At 44.8% G+C, this 21,156-nt stretch overlaps 1 protein-coding gene across 1 annotated transcript in view; it reads left to right on the top strand.

Annotated features, from left to right (window-relative positions):
- FAM168A (family with sequence similarity 168, member A) overlaps nt 1-21,156 on the top strand; it is a 32,741-nt gene that overhangs the window by 8,731 nt on the left and 2,854 nt on the right. Inside the window, exons 2-6 of the mRNA XM_010849529.1 lie at nt 2,444-2,551; nt 7,601-7,627; nt 12,542-12,667; nt 19,059-19,201; nt 19,803-19,977. Coding sequence (XP_010847831.1) covers nt 2,444-2,551; nt 7,601-7,627; nt 12,542-12,667; nt 19,059-19,201; nt 19,803-19,977 — 579 coding nt within the window. The remainder of the gene's footprint in view (nt 1-2,443; nt 2,552-7,600; nt 7,628-12,541; nt 12,668-19,058; nt 19,202-19,802; nt 19,978-21,156) is intronic.

Here is a 21,156-nt window from a genome sequence, read left to right as displayed (position 1 = left end):
TGAATACAGATTTCAGCCATGAGACCAGATCACTTTGTTTTCCAGATTAAACCCTTGACTTTAGCAGATCTCCATGTTGCTGATTTGGAGAAGGCAATGGCACCCCACTCCAGTACTCTTGCCTGGAAAATCCCATGGACAGAGGAGCCTGGTGGGCTGCAGTCCATGGGGTCGCTAAGAGTAGGATGCGACTGAGCAACTTCCCTTTCACTTTTCACTTTCATGCATTGGAGAAGGAAATGGTAACCCACTCCAGTGTTCTTGCCTAGAGAATCCCAGGGATGGGAGAGCCGGGTGGGCTGGCATCGCGCAGAGTCGGACACAACTGAAGCGACTTAGCAGCATATTGCTAATTAAGTGACAAGAAGTTGGCTGCCTTGGCTCTGAAGTCAGAAAATGATTGGGGAGTAAAGAGAGATGAATTTTCTTTGGAGTTGGAAAGGATTTAGGGAAAGGCATATTAACAAAGATACATTATTAAAGCTCAGTATTTACAAATCCCAAAGAAGCTTTTAGGGATTTAGGGATTTAATCTTTGACTTTTAAAATCAGCTTTCCATTGTCAGTCAAAATACCAATGAGCATTAAAAATAACTATAGCGAGCAGTGAGACAGGCACTTACACACTGCTAGTGCGAGTACAAATTGATAGTCTTTCTAGAAAGCAATGTGGCAAAGTATGTGAAGTCTCTTAGCGTGTCACTTCTCATCATTTCTGCTGCTATTTCCCTGATCTGAGCCCCGTCATCCATGCAAGGAGTTTACAGTAGCTCCTAACTGGTCTCTAGGCTTCTCTATTCTTCCCCCATTATGGTCTGTTTTCCACACAGCAGAGTGACGTTTTTCAAACCTAAGTCAGATTATGTTATTATTCTGCTCAAGATCCCATCACGGCTTCTCATTTCACTCAGAGTAAAAGTTGAAGTTCTTGTTCCACTTCAGCTACACTGGCCTCTTCACTGTTCCTCAGACATGTCCCATATCATATACCCCCAACTTAGGGCCATTGTGCTGAGTATTTCCTTCATCTGAAATGCTCTTCCTTCAGCCATCTGCTTGGTTAACTATTTCCTTCAAGTCTTTCTGGAAATCTTACTTTCTCCATGGCATTATTCACAATATCCGAAAGATATTCACAATATCCAAGTGTCCACCAACAAATGAATAGAAAAACAAAATGTGGTGTGTGTGTGTGTATATATATACACACACATAGATACATACGGTGGAATAGTACTTATCCATGAAAAGGATTAAAGTTCTAATACATACTGAAACATGCTGCTGCTGCTGCTAAGTCGCTTCAGTCGTGTCCAACTCTGTGCAACCCCATAGTTGGCAGCCCACTAGGCTCCTCTGTCCCTGGGATTCTCCAGGCAAGAATACTGGAGTGGTTTGCCATTTCCTTCTCCAGTGCATGAAGGTGAAAAGTGAAAGTGAAGTTGCTCAGTTGTGTCCAACTCCTAGCAACCCCATGGACTGCAGCCTACCAGGCTCCTCTGTCCATGGGATTTTCCAGGCAAGAGTACTGGAGTGGGGTGCCATTGCCTTCATGGATGAACTTAATTCTGTTAAGAAGCCAGACACAAAAGGATAAATAGTATCTGATTCCCTGTATATAACATATCTAGAATAGGCAAATTTATAGAGACAGAAAGTAGATTAAAGGTTAATATAGGTTATGGAAAGAGGGAATGGAGTATTAGGGCTTAATAGGTAGAGTTCTGTTTGGAGTAGTTAAAAAGTTTTAGAAATACATAGGATGGTTGTACAACATTGTGAATGTAATGAATGCCACTGAATTATACACTTAAATGGTTCAAATCACAAGTTTTGTTACATATATTTTGTCACAATAGAAAAAAATTTTAATCCCTATATATACTATGAGTGGTGGACTGGATCAGGCTTGTATGGGCTCTCTAGGGCCACTTGTGAGCATCTCTTCTCAACTATTCATTTGATGACGTTGCTGGCTTGAAACCAGCCATGGTGGGAGTATTTACAGCATGGAACTCAGCAAGGGCTACAAAATAGGCTTCACTGCAGTTTCCTTGGGCCAGTTGTTAAATATTTACCAGCACACCACTGAATATATGTGTATAAAAATGCATAGAAAACTATCCGGAGACTTAAATGCCAAACTTTTACTGTCTCTGCGGAGGAGAGCAGTGTGGCAGGAATGTGAAAGTAGTTACACCTTTTACCATATATACTTATATAGTGTTTCAGTTTTTTGTGTTTTTTTACAGTGAGCATATAGGCATATATATCTTATACTGCTTTTAAAAAATAGAAAAATATGTATATATTTTCTATTTTTCTCAGAAGGCTAAAACCAGTCACATATATGGTCTGAAATGGCTCATGAAGAGGCTGAAGGCCAAGCCTGGGACTTGGATTCCATTTTCTCAGAAATCTTTCTTCTTGCCCAACTAAATAGGGTTTGTTTTTTTCTGTCTTTTCATAGGTTACCCCACAGCCTATCCAGCTGCGGCCCCTGCCTACAACCCCAGCCTGTACCCCACCAATAGCCCCAGTTATGCTCCAGGTAAGGAGAAAGTGGAGACAGTAGTGATGCGTGGGATGGAAGGTGAGGCTCTACTTGGGAAAAAATAAACTCAAAACACCTGCTGGCCTTTCCATGTCCGTAATTGCTCTGGGCTCAGCTTGTCCATGATTGATTGTCCAGGGAGTCCCCTCTGGGAACTGGGGCAGTTCAGCCTCCAGGTTGGGATGGGAACAGAATTTCCTCTGTTCTCTTTGTAACTTTCAGTGACTTACAGTGTAACTTCTGCTAGAGTATCTGAGACATGTGTCCCTCACAGAACCTCCTGCTCTCCTAATGTCCACACCCAGTGTTTGCTCCTTTCCCCTGAGGCTGCCGTTGACATGTGCACACTCACACACACCGAACACTCGCTTACACAGCAGACGTCCTGGATGTGGACCTGGAAGAGAGTGAGAGACTTGCCACCAGACACAAAGAGCTGGTTTTCAAGCTGAAGCAAAGAACTTGTTTTTCAAAAATAACAAAGGGGCAACACTCCTTGGTTAGAAGTTGGAACAGATTTGAAAGTATTGAAGAAGTTTGTTTCAGTTCGGGAGCAATGCAGAGGTCTTACCACTGATGTTAACCCCCATTTCCCCCGCCCCCACCCCGCCCCCACCCTGGAAAAGCCACTCTCAGCTGGTGCTTTAACACTCAAGGGGCAGGAGAAAGATTGTGGGCTCTGCAGTTTGTAAGTCTTGGGTTTAAATCCTGATTATTTAACTCACTAGTTGTGAGGCCTTAGACAACTTACGTCACCTCTGAGAAATGTGCTACCTACCTCACTGTTGTAGATGGTTTTGTGTAAGTTCCTCTTCATTTATTCAACAAGTATTTGCTGAATGCCCTCCAAACTAGAACAGAATAAAAGGAAAGATATTATCTTTGCCTAAAGTAGCTTACATGTAAACAAATTCCTGGCTGTATGGTGTGATGAATATTGTCAAAGGAATACATATAAGAGGAGAGGAAGCAAAGGAGGGAACAACCTCTGCTTGGGGTTCAGAGTGTAGGGGAAGGCTTAACAGAAGACTTAGCAGTGGATACTTGAGAGAGAAGTAAGAAGCATTCTTTTTTGTTTGGTTGGTGGAGGGGTTTTTGTTGTTGTTAAGAGGCATTCTTTTTTGTGTGTTTGTTTTAGTTGGTTGGGTTTTGTTGTTATTGCTGAGAGGCATTTTTTTAAACATACAAAGGAAAAGTTGGGCATTCTAGGTGGAGTAGAACCTGGGCAAAAGCACGGAGATGGGAGGAATGACACTGAAGAACATCAAAGTAGTGAGAATGATTGAAGCATAGGCTCTTGGGCGGGGCAGTCCAGAATCTGGATTACAGATGTTCGAGGACCAGATTTGGAAAGTCCTTGACTGTCATGATAATACCCTCATTTTCATGTTTAGTAATTATTATTCTAAAGTGAGAAAGCTTGAAAAGGCCTTAGAGAGCCTCCAGTTCAGTCCCTTCTCTTGACAGTGAAAGTGCAGAGAAAAGCAGTGTTTTATCCAACTTACCCAATGAATCAACAGTAACACATGGACTAGAAAGATCTAAGGGTTCTTGGTCTCATGCTTTTCTGTGCCAATCCAGGATTCACCCCACTGTCGTTCCCTTTCTTCCAGGATGTTTAAATGAGACAAACATGGGCTGTGTCAGAAGACCTAGATTTGCATTCCGACTCTGTCACTTCCTAGATTAGCAATCTTAAAGTCTCCTGACCTCTGAGCCTCAATTGCCCCTCCTAAAGTAGGGATAATGTCATGATCATATTATACTCACATGCACATGCATATCATGAGCCCTGCTCTTTTTTTGGCAAATAAGAACTATTTTATGCAAATAAGTGATGTTAATCCCTAAAGCGTTTACATAGGTACATTATTTCCACTTGTCCTTGCTATGCCAAGGGCACTCTGGAAGACCCTATAGATGATTCAGATTTGTGAAACTGCAGTCATTGCCCTCAAAAAGCTTGTGAGGGGAACAGTGACACACAGGCTCAAAAAAAAATCTCTAATGATATCTCACCACTGATATTTTATTCTATACTCACTTTAATCAATTAGGTATATATTTCTCCAAAAGCATATAGTAGGAGGCAGAAGCAATGAAAACTACAGAAATTCTCTCTTATAAAAGACTTAATCAAATTTGATAAGTTCTATCTTACTTAAAAACTATGGTGGTTTTGATACTAATCTTATAGTATAAAAATGATTTCAATGCTATGAAATCTGTGAATTGTCTTGGTAAACTACCCAGTCTAAAACACAATGAGATGAGTAGTGTAGAAGGTCAGGTAAGATCCAGGGTGAAGGAGATGCGTTGTCTTCATAGTCAGGAGGCCATCAGTGACCTCTGCGGAAGTGGTCAGGGCGGGGAGGCTGGGAGTGAAGGAATGGATTTGGCAGATGGAGCCTACAGTTACAAGAGGCTTGGCTACTAGCAAAAGGAGGACGGAGGGGAATTGAGTAGAAGGGGAGACAGGGTTAAAGGAGGGGTTTTGTTTTTGTTCTTTCTGGAAATGAACATTAAATAAGTACTGATGAGAAGGAGCAAGTGGAGAGGACATTGAGACACAGAAGAAAGAGTGTCAGATGGAGCCAAGCTTCCAAGGAGGCTGTGGAGGTGTGGGAAGTCCAGACCTCAATTCTCTCATTTGTTTTGGGGAGCTAGTGGAATGGGGTGCTTCCCATGGAAGAGCAGCTCTTCCTCTCAGACTAAAGGAAAGGTCACAGGTGGATGTGCTTAGAATAACTTGCCCAGTGGGAAGTGTAGAGTTCTTATCTCCTGATCTTGATTTGCTGAGACAAGTGAGCAAGGAGAGAGGGAGTGTTCTCAACGAGAGAGGTCAGGGATGAACCTTACTGTGAGAGGTGGGAGAGGAGACTTGAGCAGTAGCACAGCCATGTAACGTTGGAGGCGCAACTGAGGTGGAGACTGTGCGTTTCTCAAGGCTCTCCCCCAGCCCTGGGATATTCTTTCATAATGTTCCAAACTTCTGATGATAGATTTAGGATTAGTTTGCCAAGAAAACAGAAGGACAGGGAATAAATAGCTAACATTTGTTGAATGGTCCCAGTGTGTCAGGGGCTATTTTAAGCTCTTTATGGGTATTAACTTGTTTTATATCACAGCAGACCTTCGAGGTCATTACTGTTATTCCCACTTTTCTAAATGGGAAAACTAAAACTTAGAGAAGTTAATGGAACTAGCCCAAAGATCCCAATCCAGGCATCCAGCCACCACATCCGCATGCACTCTTAACCACATTATAGTTGCAGTTAACTAGAGAGAAATTGAGATGTTAGAGCAGTCAGGTGAGAGAGGGAAGGGAGAGCAGATAGAAAAAACCTGAAACTGGGGCGGTGGGGTGGGGGAGAATGGATAGATTGGAAAGCTCCTAGCATGTATAAAGTACTGATTAAGTTTTAATTTTAATGCACACAAAATATCAACCCACATCTAACTTGATTTTCCCCAATTTTGCATTTTTAAAAATCAACATATTTCTAAGCTCTGACTAAACCATTTTCTCAGGAACCCACATAGTCCACTACACAGGGTGGTATTAGCATGCTGTGTCAGAAAGCTCCAAACTGGGAGTTGGAAGACCAGGGTTGTAGCACTAACTCTGCTACTGATTCTGGTGTGACCTTGGCAGATCCTTTTGTCTTTGGAGTTACATATGCACGCAGCTGGTCTGTGGCATACGGTGAGAGGCTGGCCTCTGCGTTTCCAGGTCTCTTGACTGTGGTGGAGGCACCGACTCAAGGACAGCAAAGATGTTGTAGATGCTCTCAGCTTCCTGCCAGAGCTGCCATTTGTGATGCTGAGAAATGCTGTAGGATAGAAGCCTGCAGAGGAGCCAGGCTATCAGGTTGAAATTTCTCTCAGCTTCTTCAAGGAGACAAAGACGTTGCTTCAAAAAAGAGCTTTTTTTTTTAGCAGTACTGAGTACCCTACAATGTCATCTGTCCAGAATGCAGGGCAATGTTTCACTCCTTCATTGGTTTTGAAAGCAGCTTGGGTACTTGGAGCTTTTTTCCAAGCTCTAACGACTTGAGGGCTCTTCTTTAAATTTGGCCCCGCAGGAGGTGTAGCCAGCAGAGACTTGTTTTCAGAATCTAGAGACCAAAGGATGTGTCATATTAATGGTAATCTGACTTGAAAATGAAGCGAAAGGAAAAACAGAATAACTAACATAGATAAAAATGAAATACCTCCTCACAAAAAAATCTTTATAAATCATTGTCATCTGTTGTCGCACTTGATTTCATAGCAGCCTTCTAGACTAGATACATTGTTCCCATTGTGCATATGGTGAACCTGGGAAGGGGAAGGAATTTTTGTTTTCTGAACATCTGCCATGATCCAGGCACCATGCAGGTCTTGTCACAAAATTTTTTTTTTCCTACAGTCTTGTGAGTTAGAGATTCTTGTCTCCAGTTTTGCTCAGAGAGGTAAAATTACTTGTGCAAAGTTGCACAGCTAAAGAGCAGTGGAGCTCAGATTCAAAGCCAGTCTGACTGCCCACAGTCTGCCCCTTCTACAGCAGCACACTCTCCCAGAGGTTTCAGGGAATAAAGTGCCCCTGCATTGGTCCTAGCCCTCCAGCACTATAGAGAGCTCTTCAGAGACCAAAGATGGTGGTTTTGTCCCTAAACCTTTAGCTTTTTATCCAGCACATACTGCCTCTGTCGTGTGTGAAGTCCCTCTGCAATGCTTGGGAGAACTGAAATTTATTCTTAGCATAAACAAGCAAAGAGCAGGCAGGAACTTGGACATATGCACTTCCAGGCAGCTCTGGGTCAGCTTCCTGGAAGATGTCGTGGCATCCAAAGGGTACCCCTCCCCAGTGAGTGGGCTTTCCTGGATGGCAAGTCTGTCACCCTCTCCAGCGTGGAGGTACTTTGTACCCTTTGCGTTTACGGTTTTCTTATGTAGCCCGGGGGAAACTGCTATTTTGAGACAAAGTCTGTTTTTGTAACTGCAATATGTACTACTTTGCACAGATTCTTAGTGGTAATTTCAACTAACATTTCTATCCAACAGAGTTTCAGTTCCTGCATTCAGCTTATGGTAGGAAAGCTATTTTTCCTCATCTGTATTATGGCCTATGAATGTGTTATCTCGTAACAACAGTAGATCCCCTCTCCTTTCCTCCCCAAATCCCATCCCCTAGGCTTGGGCTCCCCCAGGTGGCTCAGCAGCAGTTCCTAAAGCATGCAGGAACATGTCTGATGGTGCAAAATCATGGGTTGGAGACACATATGAACCGTCCCCTAGGGCAGCAGTGAAGGATCATGGCACTAAAAGGCGTCTCTCCCTTTCCTCACCTCCGGGGTCTCATCTGACCTAGGTCAGAAACCTTCACCCTGTGACTGCTGAATTCAAACCAGTGAACAAAAATCCCTGGGCCTCCATGGCTCCTCTATTGGCTGTGTGGCAGCCCCTGTGGAGGAATACCTGGATTATGCCTGTAAGAACGCAAAAAACCAGTCTGCCCCAGGATCAGATTTTTCCATCTGCATTGGCAGCCTCACATGTTTAAAGACCTGGTTAACTTTAGATGCATCTATTCCCTCAGCCCAGATCTTGAGTTCTGGCTCATCTGGGGGCATTTTCCTAGATGGTGAGAGGTGAGGGTCAAGTGTGCTAATAAACCAGGGACCAGAGCTGGATTCTCTGGGCAGTGTGGACTCCAGCCCCAAGGCACCACGGGGAACTCCTGGGCACCTGTGAGGGTCCCAGCAGTGTAACTTGACTAGGTCCTTTTTTGTCATAGACAGGAAGGGACCATAGCGGGGACTTGTTGCTTTCACCACCCTTTCCTGGGCTGCTCAGGACAATGTTTTTGTAAAGTCTCTGCACACTTTCTCAACTTTTAACCTTGAATTATTTGGATGTTGAAAATTGAATTTGTGTGTGGCCCATCTTTTAGGAGATGAGCTGTGAAAATCTCTCCTTTATGCTGCTGTAGGCTGCGTGATCTTGGGCAATTTGCTAGTATCTCCAGGCCATTAAGTGTTTTATTCCAGATGATCTCTGAGGTCCCTTTAAATGCTAATAGAGGGCCCTCTTAAAATCTTACTATTTCATTTTTGCTAGTCACAGACCTGTTTCTCTTATTGTTTATGAGGAATCATTTTTGTTTGCCTCAGAATATATGAACTTGAACAGAAGGCTCCATAGAAAGTGAGATAAGCACTCCTGCTTCCTTTCCCTTCCAGTTGTAGCATCTAAATATTAAGAGTAGTATGGAGCTCTTCTCTTCACAGATGGTTCTGTTCCGGACCCTAAGCTGGGAGCCCTTTGAAGCTGCAGAGGTCAGTAAGACAGTGTTCTTGTTTTCAAGGAGCTCACAGTTTAACAGGGGAGATAGACAAACCAGCAGGGAACTTCTAAGAAACACAGGAACTGGGATAGTGAACCAAATGGGGCACATGAGAGAAGTATGGTCAAGAATTGGGGGGGAGAAAAGGACCTCATAGTGGAGGCAAGTCTTCAGTTCATGGTTGATGGATTAATAAATGCCTACCAGGTGGCATCTGGGGAAAGATATGCCAGGAAGAGTGAGCAGTGTGAGCAAAAATACAGAGAAGTGATGCTTCTTGGCATAGTCTTGGAATGGTGAGCGATTTGTGTGGCTGACATGTAGGGTTGAGAACGAGAACAAAAAGAATCTAGAGAGATCATAGGACTAGATCTTGAGGGGCCTTAAGTGCCACACAAGGCGTTAGGTAGTGGAGGACCATGGGATGTTTTTAAGAAAGAAGGTTTTGTGATTAGATATAGGTCTTAGAAATATCACTCTGCTTGCAGCTTGGAGATTGGAGTTAGCAGGTCTAAAAACAGAGAGAGGAAGCAGTTGCAGTAATTCAGGGAGGAGGTGATGAGAGCTTCCATGGAGCTGCCACGTCTGTGAGTGGAGGAGTGGGCAAGCCCCAGAATCAGAAACTGTGAGACCAGATACTTGATTTTTGATCCTCACAATCAGTGCTGTCAAGCGATCAAGTAGTGGTTATTTATTGTCGTATTGTGAGACAAAAATCTGAAGTTTAGAAAGGTGTCGTGACTTGCCCAAGGTCCCACAGCTAACAAGTGGCACAGCCCAGGCCAGAACTCAGATTTCCTGACACACTGCATTGTTCAGGATGATGGTCCCTTGCTGCCTCTCCTCCTTGTAAGTGTGCTTAACAGATTGTTCAAGTGTCAGAGGGCGTGAGGGCCCCGTGTCCAGGGATGTGAACAACCCAGCACTTGGACGTGGGCAGCATGCTGTGACTGGGTTCTCTCTCTCTTTTTGTAAATTGAGGAATAGTACATATATAGCACTCCATAAAGTTTCGCCAGTCTCAAACATGCACCTCAATAATATTTGACAAATATATACACATGTATTTACTCAAAATATAGATCATTTCTAGGAGTTGGTACCTTTCATGGCACCAGGAGCAGGCATGCCTGTCAGAGCAGCCTTCTCTGTTACCACGCCTCTCAAAGTGTCAGTTGGATTGTCTTCATCCCACAACTGAGTTCTGAATTGCTACCAGCAACAGGTTACTTTAGAATTGTACATGGACAAGGAGAATCATATGGTATATCTAACTAATGAGGAGAGCAGATTGACAGCTGCTATTTGTTGTTTTAGTCTTCATATTTATCTAGTTACATAGATTATTATATATTCATATATATAGAAAACTACAGAAATATTAGTTTTTGTTTTCTTTATAATGAAGCCAGAACAAAATATCCACTTCTTCACAAACATGTATGGTTTAGTTCACTGGCTCAGTTGGGAAATACACAAATCAAAGGCACAGTCACACTTGCTTCTTTCCTGGTTAGCCTGGAACATTGTTTTGCTGTGCGTGATGCTGTCTTGTTCACTCTCTGGCTGGCGTGTGGCTGTGTTGCATCCCCAGCTAGACCATAAATAACCTTGTGTGCGGTGCCCATGACCCACGTGTGTTCCTGTCCACCGTGGCACTCCCCTCAGTGCTGAGTGCAGTGTAGGCCTCAGTTGCTCTCTGGTTGATTTTGACGGACTTTAATTGTCACATGGTCCTTCAGGCTAATGTCAAACTTTTGGTTTATGGTTAAAATTATGGTAAAGTATGCACCATTTGGGTTAAAAACTGGACCAGAATAGGACATCCAAATTCTCCACAGTCAGACTTCAGGCTCCTGCCCTCTGGTAGATTCCTGTGGGGTCTAGAGGGCCTGGGCTTGCTCTATCTGACTTCTTAGAGTGAATGTTTTACTTTTTTAGGGAGTTGATTTAGGTGGTCAGGGCTTTCCAGCCAAGTGGAGTGGCAGGTTCTAAACTTGGAGCCATCTTAATAGGATTTTTCAACACTAATTGGTTCCTTTATTAATCCCCACCACTCCCCCCATCCCCACCCCTCAGGCAAAGAAGCTCAAGGTAATTGTTTAAAATTGACTGCCCTCCTCCTTTGTTGTCTGCAGAGTCATGATCTAATGTCCAGCAAAGGCCCTGGACTCTGCATGGAATTCTGCTGGATCTCCATTTCTTCTACCAGAATTCTCCTTTTAGTGTCACTTCCCTGCCCATGATTTCCTTCTCATTTCTCAGCATCTGTTGTATATATTGCGGGCCATTGATGCAAGCTCAGAGTCAGCCCAGAACAGCTACACTCTTTTCCTTGGTTCAGCTAAAACAGCAGAGTCTTTGACCTCCTCCTCTGGCCACAGTACTTTGACAACTGAAGGACAGAGGCGTTTCCAGTTACCTGGACAGGCAGAGGGGTTTATGGGAATTTGTCTGGAGTGGACTATCCTTGTCCTGATGGAATGAGAGAGTATAGGCAAATTTGCTGCTCTTACTACCCTGTCTACCTCAGCCCCTTGTTAAAATGTTTCAAGTATATCCAACTGTTGCCAATACTAATATACTTTAAAACACCCCATATCCATGACTCCCAAGACCTTATTTGAGTGGAAAAGATACTGCTAAAATCATTTTTTAGTCCTAAGTAGAAATTTGGGTCAGAAATATTTCTTCTCTAGTGTTTGAAAATAGATCAAGGGAGATACCTAAAACATTAGACATCCCCCTCCTTTGAAACTGTATTTCCTTACCTTCCCTACAGGACACATGAAGGTAAGTTTTTTGAGTCACTCCCCACTTCTAGAACATAGGAAGCATCAGCCTTCAAATTTCTCAAGCTGAGCTTTGAGTCAGCCTGGAAAGTCTCTGCAGATTTCTTTCAAACTGGGCTTCATCTCTATTTCACATCTACTCTAAGGTTGACAGTTGCTTTCTTGATGGCCCAGAAGATTTCGTCTCTAATTCATGAGGCCATGTCTCAGGTGGAGCACTGTGGCAGGAGGTACAAAGGGTGTGCCAGAGGCCTTTCTGCCTGGTCCCCGCTAGGTGCACAGGAGAAGGAGTTTGCAGGGAGAGTCCCACTGGACAGCCTGTGCCTTCCAAGCTGCCAAAGCTCAGTCCCTTTACAAGAAATGGCAGTCCAGCAAAGTTCACGTCAGGTGGTAATTAGCATTCTGGGGTCTCTCTGAAAGCGGTTGTTAAATACACCTCCAGCTGAGATTTCAGGCATGAAAAAGGAGTACTCAGTTGATCTGGCCCAATAGGCAGTCAAAGGTTCCGAGTTGCTACACATTAACAAGGAAGTGGCTAAGGTATATCTCAGAGCCTTAGGCCAGAATGCCAGACAGTGGAAGGTGGTATTCATAAGCATTGTCATGCTTTTAGTAGTGGGTAGAAAATCCCAACTCTCCTGATTAGTGTAAGGTCAGATTTCCTCAGCTTCAAATCATTTAGAAGCTCATTTCAGCACTCCTCCCAACCACTCACCCATCTCAGAAAGGCTGAACCATCCTGTGTGTCTGAATGGGGCCCCTTGGGTTATATGTTTCCGTCCAGCCCAAGACCCTTGCTTTGTGTCTGTGATTGGTGGTGCCCACTTCTTATTTCTGCCTAATGCCATTCTTGTGTCTTCCCTTAAGCAACTCTGCTGATGAAACAGGCCTGGCCACAGAACTCGTCTTCCTGTGGCACTGAAGGCACCTTCCACCTCCCAGTGGACACCGGGACCGAGAACCGAACTTACCAAGCATCCTCTGCGGCTTTCAGTAAATACAGCCTGTCTCCTCCTTTCCTTGTTCCCCTTGGTTGGGACTGATTTGTCTCTTAGGAAGAAAGGAAAGGGAACTTTTAAAACTGACATTTGTAAGACAATGTTTTAAGAGGTTCTCTCTCCAACCCACTGAAAAATTGGCCCTCCTCATACAGGAGCATGGTGGGCTGCCGTCTGTGGGGTCGCACAGAATCAGACACGGCTGAAGTGACTTGGCAGCAGCAGCATACAGGGAAAGGTCATCCTCTTTAATCATGCACCCCACTTTGAGGAGACACAAAGCAGAGAGGGAGAGAGAAGGAAGTACTCATCTGCCAAGAAGTTTGATGAGGGAAGGACTGTTACTGCATTTCAGGGGAAAAGACAAAGGGCAGTTTAAAGGCTTGTGGACTTTTGGACAGAGGGGCCTCCTCCAGCTAGCACAAGGATTTTCAGCCTCAGCACCGTGGACATCAGGAGCAGATAATTCTTAGTTGGGAGGTGGCTATGTTGTACAAAATTGCCCCTTGCTTGAGAAATACTGCCCCTTGCATGAAAGCTACACCATGGAAGCAACGTAAGTGCAGAGGCCGGAAACTGGTCTGGCTGGTCAGATGGGTCCCGTTCACTCGAGGCTCAGTGGAGTGACCGATGGTTTCACTTTCACCTCTGATTTTTAACACAAAATGACTCCACTAGGTAAAATGAGGGCCAGTGTTCAGAAATTACCGAGTGGCATTTTGACTCTGTGTAAGGAAAATCTTCATGCTTTCTTGGAGCTGTCCAAAAGAGAAATAGCTGGCTTTGCGTGTGGTAAGCACCTATCTCTTAAGTTGTGCCAACATGGGCTGGTCAGACCCTCAGAGGGATGTTGCAGACTAGGCCCATGGTCTGGGGTTCAATGAAGTATTACTCTATTAAGTAAGTAAATTAGAAGAATATGTTGTATTTAAAGTTTTTCATTAAAATATTGTTTTCTCCTTAGTTATCATTGCCCCTTCGTGTCAACATAGTTTATACAACATAACTCTCACCTTTTGAAGAATATGCTTTCATGATCACCCTCTCATTTAATCTACACGATAGTCCTGTTTGGGTGGATTTTTATTCTATTTTGAAAGCTGAAGCTCAGAAAGGTAATATGCCCAATGCAGCACAACTGGAGAAAGGTTTCACCTAGGATAAGTTTCTATTATGGACTTTTTTCTTGAGATTAATTTTACTGTTTTTTAAGAGAGAGACAATAGCAGTAGGGAGTTTTTCCAGATAACCTATGATATGGTACATGTGCGGGCATATAATACATCTCTTCTATCCACACATATGGAGGTACATGCATACAGACACACCTACTGCAGTGTAGCGGAAAGAGGCCTGGAGTGGAAGACCAAAAGACTTGGACTGTGGACTTGGTTCTGTGTAACCTTGAATAATTCCCATGCTTTGGACCTTATTTTTTCTAAAGGTAAAATGAGACTAGACTAGGTCATCTTGGCGCTGTATACCCAATATCCTCCACCCTGTCAGGGGCCTTCTTGCCAGCTGCCAACTAGCCTTTGTTCACACATCTCCAAGTGTGGCGTATTCATTCCCTCCAGAGACAGTCTTTTCCACAGCAGGGAAGTATCTGTATTAGAAGGCCTTGCCTTTCACCATGTTAACCTCTTCCTGAAGTTCCACCGAACTGCCCAGTAGCTATAGCCCACTGTCCTCTCACAGGCTCTCACAGTCACTAGAAAGGGCCAAGGCGTACCCCCTTTCTTATAATTTATAGATAGTGGTAGGATTGACTGGTCCTCCCATATCCCCCCAGGGTTTCTCCCAGCACACAGATTTTGTGGCTTCTAATACCAGAGAAAACTCAGGACCCTTTGAAAAATTCAGTTTAATTTCACTAACACTTGCTAAGCCTGTTTGTAATTAGGTCTCCCTCCTACTTATTCAGCACTCTCTTGTTCAGCTGCCAACAAGGAGACTTGGGGGTCAAGGCAAGTCTCATACATAGAGCTTTGTCCAGACATATAAATCTGATAGTCAATAAACTGATTAGTCTAAAAGGCATCCTTGATGTGAGCATCAATGCATTTGAAAGTGGTAGGGGCTGTCCTGCTGGAAAAGAATTACGACAGTGCAGAAGGATTAAAGAGAGGGCTAAAAAGGGTTTATCTTGCTAATATACACACTCTCTTTATTACCCTATTTGATGGAGTTTAAAATTATGGTTAGGAACCTGAGAGAAAGAATAGGGTACCATAAACAAAGCCTTTTTCAAAAGACAGGGCTGGGACTGCGAGTGATCGAATTCCCTTTTTCTCTCACAATATCGCCTTTAATGAAATGGGGATACAAAGGCCAATATACCAGATGTCCAAGATTGGACTACAGAGACAGACATATGATCAAAAAAGGAACTCTGCCCAGGGCATGGTAAGCCCTGATCTCTGGGCCCAGCTCTGCATTGATGTGCTGTGCAGTTTTGGAAAAGTTGCTGCTCCCCTGGGCTCTAGATTCTTCACCTGAATTGGAGAGGATTGAATTCAAGTCTCTAATGTCCTTAAGGTGTAGCATTCCAAAGTCCTAGTTCTGTAACCTTCAGACTTAGGTAGGACTCTTTTCAGGAGACCCAGGCCTCAAGAGATGAGTCTAAGTTCATTTGAGCAAAATCAATGAGTCTTTGTTTTGACTTGGTTTTGTTTTGTTTGTATCGAGTCCAACAGCTTTTTTTTTTCCCCTTTAATTTAGGTGCATAAAGTAATAAACCCTGAATTCTGTGATACTTGAGGTAGCCCAGGGGAATTTCCATTGATCCTCAAGGGTGTGGATAGGACCATCAGTCAGTTACGGAATGTCCTCTGCAAGGATTTTCTCATAAAAGTCTCACTGAAATACTCACAGCTTAGAGTATCAGCACTGGAAAGATCTTCTGATATTATCTAGTCCAATGAACGTATTCCTTAAGAGAAGAATTGACCTGACTCACTGATGAGCCCAGGACTTGGGGACTGTAGTTAGAGGAGGGAGCACCGAGTCCTGGGTGCTCGTGAGCAGTCACTCACTTGCTCTCGTCGTCTTATCTGTGAAACGTTTGTGCTGGTCTTGATGATCTCTAAGATATCTTCTAGCTCTGCAGTTCTGCTTCTCCCTTCTCAACCTCTCTGGACAAATAGGCAAGGCCTTCTTCTCCAGCATCATCATTTTGGCCACCAAGTGTGTTTTGGCTAAACTGATTTGTATTCTGAGTTCATGTGTGTCTATTTCATAACATGAAGAAAGGAAACACTCTCAGACAAGGTTATTCTTAGGTGTAGAAACCAAATTCTACTGCAGTCTCTGGGCACCTCTTGATTTCCCTCATAGGGACAGTCTCAACACTTTGTGAGATGTGGTTGTCCTTGTGACACAGAAGGTGCGTGCAGGCTTCCCAGAGGATAGAACTTGAGCACACCTTCTCTGGAAACATAAAGGAGAGTCTAGCACCACTGGCGTGTTAACTTTAAAGAATCTTAAAATCATGGCATTTTAAACCATTAAATTTAAAAATTCTAGAATCCTGAAGTCTGTGTTCCAAGTTGGATCCCACCATGAAAGTTATGGTTTAGCTTCCTGTCTACTGTCATCTTTCAGACCAGTCTCTGTACACTTCCCAGGACAGGAAGCTTACTGTCTCTCTATACAGGGAGAGAGAAAGGAATAATAGGTAACCTATATGAACTATTCTTATTGTGTCAGGCTTTCTTCTAAGGGCTTTGCACTTATTCATGTATTCATCACTATAACTCTATGAAGTAAGTGATATTATTATCGTCCCCATTTTGTAGATGACGAAACTGATGTATCCTATAGCTGTTAAGTAGGAGAGCTGGGGTTTGGACCCAGGCAGTCAGTCTGGCTCCAGATTGCTCATCACTATAACCCTATGCTATATAGCTTTCAGAGATAGGGATTCTTAGGATTCGGGGGTGTCCTGCCCTCCTGCATGGAAGAGGGGTGCTTTCCATTCTGGCAGGGCTACCCACAGCGTCTTATTTCTTTAAGTCAGGAGTTAACAGGCTTTTCCTGTAAAGGGGCAGATAATAAATATTTTAGACTTTTCAGGCCTTATGGTCTCTGACATAACTACCATTCAGCCAGTAAAGCAGCCATAGTCAGTATGTAAATGAATGGGCATGGCTGTGTTACAGTAAAACTTGATTTACTAAAACAAGCTGCAGTCACACACACAAAAATTGTGGTTTGCATGTTTCAGATGTAAATAGTATGAATAAAAGATCCTGTGGTAAATCTGGAAATAGTCTCCTGCATATGCCTATCCTTTGAGATTCACAGTTCATCCTATTACTTTAAAACTTGTCTCTGTCATGGAATAAAACCGATTTCTCTCTTATTTTATATTTCTCCTCCTCCTCTCCCTCCTCCCCTCTTCTCTCCCTTTCTCTCCCACCTTCTCCTTCCTTGGGGGGAGGGGGCAGAATAGCAGTTAGGCTCCCTTAGCATCATACTTCATGTTCTTGGGACGTGCCCATCTTGAGAATCCCCTTTTTCTACAGACAAGTAAACTGTCTCTGGTTGAAGTACAGCTCAAACGGCTCCTAGACATGTGCAAACCTACGCTCCTTGACTTCCCCCACAGTATCTGCTTCTCCCGGGACCACATTTCATGATTAGCTGTATGGTCTAGACTCTTGGAGGAATCTGCTGTAGACTTCTTCCTCAACTGACTCACATCTCCACTTCCAGTTAGTTTCTAATTCTTACCAATGCTCTCTTCTCATTAATATATTTTTCTCTACTCCATCCTCATTGCTACTTATTTCCCAAGCATGTTTGACCACAAAATCAGTTTCTCCAGTTTTTCACAGAACAAACTATGAATCTCCAGGTGGAAAGATAAACGGCATGATTCCAGGGAAGAGGACAGGGCACCTTTTGGCAGTGCCTTGTGTGGTAACTGCACAGTCGCTTTCACATCCTCCTGAGTATTTCATCAGGGTATGCCCAGGCTGTGGTGTGACCTGAGTGAGATTTGTGACTGTGTGGCAGCCTGCTTTAAATGGGGGTTAGGGTAGAAGAGAATCAGTGTCTTTAAAACAATGGGATTTTAGTTCAGGAAGAGATCTTCATTCTTAGCCTTCTGATGTTACAATATAAGAAACTAAGGCCCAGAGACTTGGCAGTAGTTACAGCAAATTGGAGGAAAGCCTGGACTGAAGCCTGGACCCCTTCTCTTCCAGTAAAGCACCCTTTTTACTCTGCCTCCAGTTCCTTATAAAAACAGCTCCGTGTTACTGAATGGGTCCTTGTTGAGCGTCTTGTGGGCAAAAGACCTAAAGCCAAGAGAGGTTTCGTGATGTGTCAGCCAGACCAAGTCAGGATGGAGGACCACAGGGAAGAATCTCCAGCAACACCCCATTGGAGATCCAAAGCCAAGGTCCCCTGGCACTGTCCCTTCAACTCGGAGAGTGGGGCTACCTGATGATCGCTCAGTTTCCATAGAATCATTCCATGTTGTGAATCTCTAAGGACATAGCCTTGTTCCTAAGTGATTTATGTTTCAGGTTTTTCCTGTGAACTTAGGATCTGACTCTCTTTTCCAGAAATTCAAAGGCAGCATAGTTTGTGTGAATGGCTGATTGTGAACTTCTCGGAGCCTGACTTCTCAGCCTCCCTCCCCAGCTTCTGTCCACCCTGCTGACCAGACGTGGCCTGGGTTCCAGGTCGATGTGAATCTTTTTTATCCTGACTTCAGTCTTTCAAGCAGCGGTGGCCCTCCCCCAAGCCCCAGGAGGGGAGGAAAAGCAAGCCATGTAGAGCAAAGTTTTTCAGCATCTCAGAAAAGGAGGATCTCTGAATGGTGTTTTGTATGAGGTTTCCACCTTAAAACTTGACAGGGAAGAAGAGGAGTATGGTGGAGAGCAGTTCATAAAGGGAGAGAGATATAAGGAGGAAAGAGAGAGTAAGGGAGAAAGCAAGACAGAAGCAGCAGCAGCAGATGCCCCAGGGTACTGAGTGAAGAGATTTAAAAGCAAGAAGAAAGAGTGCAGTATAGAGCAAGCAGATTGAGGGTCTCCCATCCACATGTACCTGCCTGTCTCATGGTACAGGTTTCAGAATCCTAGACTGTCCGAGTTTCAAGGGCCCCTTAAGAGATCATCTGGTCCCAGCCTCAGAGCCCTGAGACACAGAGAAATAAAAGATGCCACACATGCAGCCCTATGCACCAGGACTGAGGGAGCTGCCTCTGGGGCCAGGGCTCTCTGGGCAGAGCCCTGTACTCTGTCTGTTCTCATCTGTGTTTCCAGCCTGGATTCAGCCCATGCTTGTCTGGGGAGTCGTGACTGGGACCTGCTGCCTCCCAGCGATGCTGTTCTGCCAACTAATTGGAAGTCTCTCTTATTGCCTTGGTACAGGATATACTGCGGGGACACCATACAAGGTCCCACCGACCCAGAGTAATACTGCTCCGCCCCCCTACTCCCCTTCACCCAACCCCTACCAGACGGCCATGTATCCAATCAGAAGTGCCTACCCCCAGCAGAATCTGTATGCCCAGGTAAGTACATGTAGAAGCCTGGGTCCACCTCTTCTGCAGGTAAAGGAGCCACCAGCCTGGGTGGGTGGGGTGGAGGGGGAAGAAAAGAGAGTTTGTGGCTCTGATCAGCTGTCATTCTTGTGTCACTGAAGCAGTAACCTTACAGCCTATACACACCCTCACTCTACCTCAGTCCACAGTCAGAGGCTCTTGTTATTATTTAGTAGAAGCATTTGAGAAGCTCTGGATTAAGATGATCCAGGCCCTGTGTCTACTCTGCCCAGAGATCAGCAGACCTGAGGGCTGTGATGGCAGAAAGCAGTCATGTGATCCAGGCAGTGGGATGTCACCTCAGACCATTGTCTCCATCGTCAACCTTCTTGCCTAAAAGGAAATATATAGTAAGAGACATTTGGGGAAGTGCTCTGCATTTAGGACATTTTTCCAGTATGTAAAATGGAAGCATTCACACCAGCACGGTGCTTCCACGAGCAGAGCCTCAGACCTTGTGTCCCTGGGCCAGAGATCTCAGACACCATCCCTTAGGGTTTGAGACAGGCTCCCCTCCCCTCTCTCCCCACCTCTCCAAAAGCCGGTGTGACAAAAGCCCCTCTTCCCCCAGGGAGCTTACTATACACAGCCGGTGTATGCTGCCCAGCCCCATGTCATCCACCACACCACGGTCGTCCAGCCCAACAGCATTCCCTCTGCCATCTACCCGGCGCCTGTCGCCGCTCCCAGGACCAACGGCGTGGCCATGGGAATGGTGGCCGGCACCACCATGGCGATGTCAGCAGGTAAGGGCAGCATCTATGTCAGTGTCCATTCCCTTCCTCCAGGAACTCATGACAGTGGAAAACACAGTCATGGAATCGACTGTAGCATAACATGAAGAATCCTGTGCCTGGGAGTTCTAGGGACCCTCTAACTCTCTCCACAGGGCTGCAGAAGATTTCACCATGGAGGATGTAGTGAGCTAGGCCTTAAAAGGTGAACAGAGGCTAATCAGAGAGATGAAAGAGGGAAGGGCAGTCCAGGGGAGAGAATATGAGTAAAGCACATTCACAGAATGGACATGGTGTAAATCGCTTAGAAAATGAGAGCATGGAGTTGGAAGGGTGGCTGGAGCAGTTGTCAGAGATAAAGTGGTGGAGAGTCTCGAATACGTAGGTAACAGGGAGCTAGCAAAGAGGTTTAAGCACAGGAGAGATAGGGTTTGTCTAATCATTCTCTCTGACTGCAAGGTGGAGACAGCTAGGTTGGGGAGATATGGGGGGAAAGCTGTGCTTTAGAGGAGAGATAATGATGCTAGGACTCTGCTAGCAGCAGAGTCCCAAACAGGAGGGCACAGGGCAATGTTCTTTAGCAGGCAGGAGCTTCAGGACCTGTCTGGTAATTAATTGCGAGTCTTGGAAGAAACAGGAGTCCAGGAGGATCCCTTCTCCATTTCTGGCTTACTCTAGAAGCCCTGAGGATGGAGTTAGGGAGAGACACCAGAGGAAGAGCAGGTTTGGGGAAGTCTGGATGAGTTGGCATGAAAAGAAGAGCATGAGAAGACAAGAGGGCTCTGGATAACCTTGAGAGACCCAATTTTCAGAGAATCAGCGAGGTCATCTTCTGGGGAAAGAGAGTACAAGGGCTTGAGTGGGCAGGAGGTGGGAGTTGGGATTTTCCTCTGCCCCTAATGTAAGCATTGAGGCCTCTCACTCCCCAGATCAGGTCAGCAAGCTGATGCAGATCTGCTGGGTGCCAGCCTTATTGTTTGGGTCCTGGGGACCAAATACCGATAGACCAAACCAGAGGCCTACCCTTAGGAACAGCTAGGTTAGTGGGACGACCAGCGCCACATAAAGCAGCAGACACCTCAGTGTGACGTGCAGTGAGAGGAGCGCACGGAGAAGAGTGAAAGGAGGCCACTGGAGACTGGCTGTCTTGGAGCATCAGGAAGGGTTCCCCTCGGGAGACGGCTCCTGGGA

Source organism: Bison bison, unplaced genomic scaffold (genome assembly GCF_000754665.1).
Source record: "Bison bison bison isolate TAMUID 2011002044 unplaced genomic scaffold, Bison_UMD1.0 scf7180017864284, whole genome shotgun sequence".
Classification (NCBI taxonomy): domain Eukaryota; kingdom Metazoa; phylum Chordata; class Mammalia; order Artiodactyla; family Bovidae; genus Bison; species Bison bison.
This window is presented reverse-complemented; position numbering and strand designations above follow the sequence as displayed.